Source organism: Anser brachyrhynchus (genome assembly GCF_964034855.1).
Source record: "Anser brachyrhynchus genome assembly, chromosome: 2".
Taxonomy (NCBI): domain Eukaryota; kingdom Metazoa; phylum Chordata; class Aves; order Anseriformes; family Anatidae; genus Anser; species Anser brachyrhynchus.
The window spans coordinates 21,967,413-21,976,059 of NC_137695.1; the positions used below are offsets into that span (position 1 = coordinate 21,967,413).

The 8,647-nt window shown below is 40.6% G+C and overlaps 1 protein-coding gene across 1 annotated transcript in view; it reads right to left on the bottom strand.

The window, feature by feature from the left end:
* Positions 1–8,437, bottom strand: part of LOC308190573 (macrophage mannose receptor 1-like) — a 33,237-nt gene extending 24,800 nt beyond the window's left edge. The window contains exons 1-8 of the mRNA XM_080582141.1: positions 7,727–8,437; positions 5,820–6,218; positions 4,393–4,566; positions 3,521–3,685; positions 3,245–3,361; positions 2,170–2,316; positions 652–834; positions 316–470 (exon numbers count right to left, since the gene is read on the bottom strand). Coding sequence (XP_080438267.1) covers positions 316–470; positions 652–834; positions 2,170–2,316; positions 3,245–3,361; positions 3,521–3,685; positions 4,393–4,566; positions 5,820–6,218; positions 7,727–7,802 — 1,416 coding nt within the window. The 5' untranslated portion in view covers positions 7,803–8,437. The remainder of the gene's footprint in view (positions 1–315; positions 471–651; positions 835–2,169; positions 2,317–3,244; positions 3,362–3,520; positions 3,686–4,392; positions 4,567–5,819; positions 6,219–7,726) is intronic.
* Between the last annotated feature and the right edge of the window lie 210 nt (positions 8,438–8,647).

The following is an 8,647-nucleotide window of genomic DNA, read 5'->3' on the forward strand; positions in this document are numbered from 1 at the left end:
ATGTTGAATGCAGAAGTTGAGTTACTTCAACCAACTTCAGATGGGAGATTTGTTGCAACTATTAGAAAGCAGCCCAAGTCTCAGCACAGTGTGTTACTTCCTGTGCTCCACCATCTCCACCATACCGTCTTCCTAAATCTGGCCTCCAGTCTTCCTCCTCACTAAGACTTTCTGAATCAAATTAAATTCCTAAAAACATTTAAAACCTTTGTCCCCTTTTTTTTTTTTTTTTTTTTTTGTTACAGACTTTTCCCTTTTGGAGGACACAAAAGACTAAAGAAAGCATGAAGGAGAGAAGGAAAGAAGGAGTTGTACCTCTCCATTCATAACAATGCAGTCTGCCTTATTTCTTGTATGGGTCGGCTGGTTGTGATGCCACTTGGTGTATGTCACAGGTGTCCCATCACTCCATTCAAAATACATTTGAAACCTGAAGTCATTTAGACCGATCCACAGCTCATCATCTGGCTCTGGAAACACAAAGTTAATTGTTGGCATTGGTTTGTCTTAAAATGGAGCAATCCTGTCTCACATCTACAGTTGACTGAACAAGGAGTTTAAAAAAAAAATCATGAATAAAATGATTAAATGAGTAGTGGAAACAGTATAATTCCAGATTTAAAAAAAAAAAAAAAATGTAGAAATACTCACTGTACCCAAGCTGAGACACTATAAAACTGTATTCCTCAATATTATGAATACTCGTCAGGTCTCCGTCTTCTTTTCTACAAGATGACTGGGCTTGTTTCCATATTTTGGGTGTTCTGTAAATTCTGTAGCAATGGCCTATATAGGCCACCCATTCTCTGGGGCACTTAACAGGCTTAATGTCACCTAAAAAAATATTTCAAACAATTAGTGAGCAGCCCTGCTCAGTGCTTTCTGTCCATCAAAAAGAAAATTACCTGAACTGACATCTGAGATATTGGAGTACATACTGGTAAAGAAGACAAACAAAGCTGGGAAGATCACAAAGAATGCAAAACAGATTTTTCCATCAGTACAATATTGTACCGGGAGCTACCCAAAAGCTCTTTTTACAAAATGAAATTAATACTAATTAATTTGGCACGGAAACTTGCAGGGTACAACTCTATGTTAAATCCATGATGCGCTGGGTACAGCCATGTTTTCCAACATGGGACCTCTTTTCCTACCCAGAAACTCTGTCTTGGTGAATTGTGGAGATTCTCTGGTTTTCTCTGGAAACACCAAGTGCTTGGCAGCCACTTTGAGCTCCTGCACAGCCCAAACCATATACAAGAAGGCCCAGATATGTTCTTGTTGTACCAGACATGTTAGAAATGCCAGCTGCACACAAATGCAGTGCGCTTCCTTCAGAAGGTATGTCTTGGTGTGAATTTAGTGTCATCAAGCACCTTCCACTTCCTTGAAGGTTCACATTGTCTACACCTATATTGTATATTGAAGAGGGCGGGATGTGCACCCACCAAGTGATCAGCCACATTGTTCAATTTTAATCACAGTCCCCGGACACATTTTTGCCCTGTGCAAGCTTGCGTTCCCCTAGACAACATCCTGGCATGGTCTGGAAGTCAGCACAGGTCAGTAAGGTGTCTGGATGCAGCCATAGTATATAGGATGATGTGCCATTCATCCCCCAAGCCAATGAATAAACTTATATACTATTTTATATGTATTGTTGAGGGAATTATGGTAGAGCTAGTAGCTCACTGGGAATTCCCAGGTGAAGTAAGTGCTAACCATTCTCTTCCCATAAATAAGACTACCTTGCCTCAGGTGAAGAGGGCACTCAATTGGGAAAAAGTTCCAGCCCCGAGATCTGACTTTTTCTTTTTGGAACAGAGCAGGAACTGTCAGATAGGGCAGAGGGAGCCTGAACTCTGGCTCACACCTTTTTGCAAGACATGTCGTTAGTGTGTTTTGCAGAGCACAGAATATTCAGCAGTATTTTGCCATCTGGATCACACGACTTAATGTGTGATCCTACCTTCTTTGGTAACCTGGGTTCTTTTCAAAATGATCTTTGGTTGAACAACTTTTAGACAACATCTTTAAAATGAACAGGAAAATGAAAGTCCTCCCAGGTCAGCAAGTGCAACAATTTTGACCATGTCATTTCATACATGGCACTTGCCCAGTATTTCTCACTCATATAAAAATAGACTTATTTGTTGACCATCATACCTGAGGCGATAGTGGAAGAATCCACGGTGGAGGAGTTTCTCTTTTGGCAAATATATCCCAGTTTCCGATCACAGGCCTGGTTTTCCCATTTGCCATTCCTGCCTTGGAATGTCCCACACATTTTTATAGGTTCCACAGAGGGATTTCCTTTAGGAAAGAGGCAAAATATACAGAGAATCTCTCTGTTAATGTTGAAAATGTTCGTCTCACCACAGGAAGGAATGTGCAAGTATTTCACAGCAACAAAGCCCCTGGTATATTATTCTTCAGAGTGATAATTCCCAAGAGAGATGGTGAGGGGGCACAAATGAGCCAGCACTAATGAGACTTACCCCTCTTATCACATGCACTGTTTAAGCAGAAATTCAGTGTGTTTGAAATACTGCAGCATACAGAAAAACACTTTATAAAAGCTCAGCTAAGGCATTCCCTATGGGTTGGTAATACTGCTAAAAATTCATCGTCCTGTGCTGTTAAACACTGGACATGAAATACATATTTAATTCCATGTGAGTACTTGCCCTTTGGATTTCCCTGTAGCCACAACTGCTATTACGAAAATATATAATGTGGCAACATGCACAATGGTGAATTAGATCCTAAGAAATATAGTGGAAACATTAAGATAGCAAAGTTTATCACATAAAGGTCATAATCAATACATGAGAAAAACAATTAAAGTATATTTTATGTGATGTTTATCTTAAAATTTTCTCTCATTAAATTTTCTTTATATCATTGTTCATGAGGTTTTTGTTTTGTTTGAATAATAATTGTGGTGAGAAAGCTGTAGGTGAAAAATCAAACATTGAATGAGGTGCAAATACTTGTTGAAAATACTTTTCTTTTTTTTTGGTTGAGCTATCTGTTTTTTCTGGGAAATTCAGAATTAATGATGATCCATCTCAGGTGTGACCTGCAATATTACTTATTATTGCAATACCCTACTTCTATCATAATCTTTTGTAACCTGCAAAAATTCTGTGAAACCAAAGGAATTAGATAACAGGAATTCAGGGAAGAGAAGAGAATTTTGGCCCAAGTACCGATCATCATTTCAAATAAGCACACTCACCTGGAGCCCAGTTTAGATATCTGAAAGGACTACTCCCAGTCCATTCCCAGCCACTGTTAAGTCTATTGACAAGACCAGTCCAGAGCTTGGCATTGAAACCCAGATCATTAGTGAGCCCTACATGTACAAAAGAAATGAAGTTATTAAATGCCTCTGATAAGATATCAAATAAAACTTGTCACTTGAATGTATTTTCACAGGTCAATATATGTATCCATGTTAAAGCTCATTTTAAACAGCTGCATCAACGTGTTAATACTTTTTTTTTTCCTTTACCTAATAAAAACATTTCTTCATGAAGGTCCGTAACACTTAACAATTCTGCATTCTGCTGCTGGCAGCTTTTCTTTGCTTGGTGCCATGTCAGAAGTGAGTTTGAGTTTATCTGATAGTAGGTTCCTGTCAAAGGATTTGTTTTCCAAAAGTCTTTGTGGATGGTGTCTATAAATATGAAAAAGCAATTTGACAAGATAATCACACTTGCTAACACAGAAATATATAAATATATATATTTATTGCAGACTAAAACAGTGTAACTGTTGGTAGGTAGGTTTTGCACCTCGTACATGTTTTATCTGTTCAATATTAATAATACATTAATAACATAATGAATTATTTCTCCTTACAAATCTCATTTTTCTCCATTCATCCTGTCCATTTCCATTTATATCTCATCTACATCTCTCTCAGTTCAGTCCACATTAACCCACTCACTGATCTATTCCCTATTCCCCATACATAAAATCTTGATCTCCACATCCATTTCTTACCTCGGGACCCCTCTTGCCCCTTATCCCATCTGCCTCATCCCTTGCACTTCTTTCTGCCTTTCATTTGCCCTGACTTTCTTCTCAACCAGTCCTAAGCGGTTTCTCTTCCTTTTTCCATCAGTCCCAGTCACCACCCTCACAGTACTCTCCACATCTACCAGTATTGGGAGGCCCAGTGAGCCCTCTCCTCAACTGGAGAAGCAGTAAGAGGGCAGAGCAGGCACCCCAGGCTGTATCGCACCGCTCACCAGTGAACTAGGCTTGCCAGAACTGAGCTTGCTGTCCAATGCCACTGTCACATCCTGAGCAGATTTTGACTGTGAGAGAGGATGAAAATTTTACTGAATGCCTTTCTTGAAATCTTTCTGAATAAATTACCTTTTAATGGGCAATATCCAAAACGTTGGTCTTTATCAAAATCCGAAGAAGTTGCACACCAGAGAGAGTCTGCATCATCACTCCGAGCGATGCACTCCGCGTACCATTTACCATTGAGCTTGAAAGGGAACACACAAGGAGCACCAAAAGTATTTCCTCCCAGTGTATACATATCTGTGGAGAGAAACAGATCAAAAGCAGTCAGTTGGCATCTGGTGTTGACCACAGTGTGTGCTCCTAGGCAGCTCTCTGTGGACACTGCTGAGTTGTACAAGAGCTGACGTGGAGAAAGCAGGTCAGTACTTCATTACTACAAGGTTTTCCAAGGTTGTTATGCCAGTTAGGTATGGTTGAGGCAAGATGTTCAAAATTAACTCTAAAACAGCCTTGATTTGGCCCGCAGACAAATTTCTGTCAATCATTTCTTTTCGTTTCTATCTGAACTGCTGTTACAGTAGTGCTCATGACTCAGCTTCTCCCATCACACACACATTTCTGTCCTCAGATGATGTTTAGGATCTCTTCTTTTTTTTCCCTGTATGTTTGAAGAGGCTTGGAAAGGAGGTATTAGGATGTTTTTTATTGTTCTACATCAGAGGAAGGTATATTTTAAATTCAGAAGTGACTCTGCTGGAAAGTGACAGTCCTATCTCTACTCAGGCTAACTTGCTCATATCTGAACAAAATAATGGTACAATTCGTTCCAGGTAGAATTGTCGTAGGGCAGGGCAAAAAAATGATCCCTTCCTATTTAACCTCCCACCATACCAGTGTCATGGTAGAAAGGAGGTTGGACACGTGAACCTGGATAACAGGTCTATGTAACCCAAGAGGGGTAATAATGCAGGAAAAGGAGATCAAACTCTCCAGTGTTTTCTTATCTAGGTTGTTAGGACTTACAGAACTCTAAAACAATAAAGTGCTGTCTTTCCTTTTTGCTTTCTTCTACTTTTTCTTCTTGCTGGGACTGAGAAACACCAGGTAAACACTGTCAGCAGAGGATCACAACTATGTCAATCAGAAATTAACTTCTTAATGACAACACGTGGTCAAACCAAATCAGAACAACATTAAACATTTAAATATAACAGAATTCACCATTTCTTCCACAAAAGGATCAGATTGGTTTTGAAACAGTCACAGACTCCCTCCCCGTGCTGCTGTACAAAAAGAATTCCCATTCTCCCTTTTGATTTCATCATAGGCCTTTGCCATTTTATTCTTTCATTTGACAGAAACACACTTTCTGAGATGAGCAGAAAAGTGGACAATCCTGTTTGAACTGCATTGGTACTCTCTGTAGTCAGCTCTATTACTGATGTCACTGTACCATGAGGATGGCTGCACGACCAACAGGAGGTGGAATGGTTTTTGTAAACAGGAGCAGCTAAGTTACCTAGAAATAGAGATTAATTTTCAGTACTCACCCTCATAGTGCCGGGAGCACACGCTGTCTGTGGTTCCATGGATTTTCCACCTGCTCCCTTTGCCTGTTCCTTTGGACAGCCTGATTTTCTTCCCCTTCCCTTTGCCATAGTTGAGAAATAAATCATTGCCTTTAATTGCAAGGGTTTCATTTCTACATCCCCACTGCTGAAGCTCATTCGTCCTGTTGCAGGTTTCCAGTGTGACGGCAACCTCATCGTCCTTGGCAAGTGCTCCCAGGCACAGCTTCATCCCCATGCTGAGCAGCTGCATGGCAGAGATCCACCTGAACTGCTGGAACTCGTTGTGCTCGTCACAAGCGGCAGTTATGACCGAGCTAGTGTTCTGAGCTTGGGCACAGAGCTTGCTGTCTTCGTTATAGATTAGAAATTTTCCGCTATCTATAAAGCAAAATCAGAATGCAAATATTTGAGGAGAGATGCAGTAGGAAATAGGTCAGTTACTTGCTATTTGACAGCTTGCTACAACAAATAAATTAATATTCAGAGTCAATAGAGAAAGAAATCCAGGGAGTTTCATCAGCAGTATGAAGGACATTCATCAAAATGTTCTTAAGATACACACAATACAGAAGCTGGAAATACAGCACTTTCAAGATAATTTTTTTTCGTCTTCACATCCTTCCTTAAAGCACATTGTTCTCAAAATGCTAATCAAAAATGTCATCAGTTATTTTCCATAAAAAAGCTTTTTACATTTCAAACTTTCACCACCGTGCAGAATATTGGATAGGTTTTAATTTTGCTAGTAAAAAAGCTTTTTGCTTTAGTGCTATTAAAAAGGTTTCACTCAAGATTCAACCATTTTTATATTTGGCCCAGAATGACATCATGGTTTGCAGATCATCAAACAGGTGCAGTGTTTTCGATTTTTAGCTAATTATTTTGGAAATTTTCGGCAACAGTGCAAAAAGTCATTTCTTCATGGAGTTCAGCCTGTGCATTTCTCAGGAGGGAAACCACAACTTGCATCATCATCACTTCAGTCCGGAGCACAGCTAAGCCACGCGTCCTAAGTGCCATTAATAGCTGCAATGTAAATAGAAACGTGAAGTGCTGCACAGCACAGCCTTGTTTCCAAAGACCAACCGCAAAAACAGGGCACAATTTCAGCCTGCTCCAAACCTTGAATATTTTTGCTGCTGGCCTTACCCTCAGCTCCCCTCTAAGTGACGGCAACATCATCCAGCTTGCTCTGCTGTGCCATTGAGCTTTACTGCCACCCAAGCTTTCCTGCCAGGAGTGAAATACTTAAATGGGGCGTCATAACCCCAGCATCCTGGGGCTGCCAGAGAGCCATCGAACTGCCTTGGTGATGTTCCTATAAAGGGCTGAAGGTCAGAACAACCAGATGGCATTTCCCCTGGCACAGCTCTCCTTCTTCAGTGGAGCTTCAGGTTAGCAGGGGATGGGTTAGGGCCAGCTCGATCTTGCCCAAAAACTTGCACAGAGGAAATTCTCCCATAGTGGGTTAGATTGGTGCTGCTGGTTATGCAAGAGCACCAGATCAATGCGCACATCAGCCAGTGGTCCTGTGTGTGCTGAGAGGACGCTGCCTTGTACCTCTGAGCTGATTTACCCTCCAATGGAGTAATTTCAGGTCAGCTATGTCCCCATTCAGCTGGCTGGTTTTCAAGACTCAGCACTGCCTAGGCTATGCCCGCACCTGTTGGCATGTTTCTCTCACTCAAACACCTCCTCGAAAACTAGATTAAGGAAACAGAGTGCCTATACAGGTAACAGCGGATTTAGGAGCTGAATGAAACTGTTCCAAATCACATGCTGCAAACAGATCTAAACTGCACTCTCTCTCCGTGAAGAAGGATGTGAGGAAAGCATGAGAAAGCACATTTGCAAACCTTCACGCTCCGCAGAGAACAAAGACTTACCAGGCACTTGAAGAGAGGTGCTAAAGGAAAAGAGAAAAGCCAGGAGCAGGCAGACAGCCATTGCCAGGTGTTTCATTCCTTTCTCCCCTTCACCTCAAAGCGATGCTGAAGCCCACACTTGTGCCTTGTAAGAAAACCCTTCTGCACTGACCCAGATTAACAAATCCTTTTCAGCTTTTCCGACTTGACGGATACAGGGAAGTTTGGGTCTGCAAATAAGGAACCGGATCGTGTCACCTACGTAACTTTGAAGTAATGATTCCTTTGACTGCAATGATGAAACTTTGCTTTCTAAGCTAATTACTGTAATAAAGAGTTTTGTTTTCCATGGATGTATTAGTTCTAAGAAGTCACATTTTAGTGAAGAGTTTTGGAAACATACCTTGCAATTCAGGAACATTATCATTATTTTGGGGAAGTAGGTGGCATCAATGTCTCTCTACTGGAAACGTTAAAAAAAAAAAAAAAAAAAAAAAGTAAAAAGGAAAAAGACTTGTATGAATCAATAAATGATTAAAAAAAAGTGCAATGCAATACTGTGAAAAATTGGCTGAGAAAACTATGCAAATCAAGTAACTACGACTTTGGAATTAGAAAGAACTGAATTTTCTATTTCTGCAGTTCCATAAAGAAAAGCTGCAGAAGAAGACTGTGTACTACCAGAAGCACCTGTGCCTTCCTTTGCTCCATTCTTGACATAAGCAGAAGCAACATCCCCAAACTGACAGCAACAATTGGTGAAATTCTGAAAAGAAACCACACAATTACAGGGGGAAAAAAAATCTGTCACCAGAAAATGGTGGGTTTTCAATTATTGCTAGAGAGGAAAACTAAACTGATTAGGAATACTGCCATATTTTTCACCCATCTAGCCTATGACAGCTTGCACCCACTGCAGTACACACTGTTCAGACACTGAAA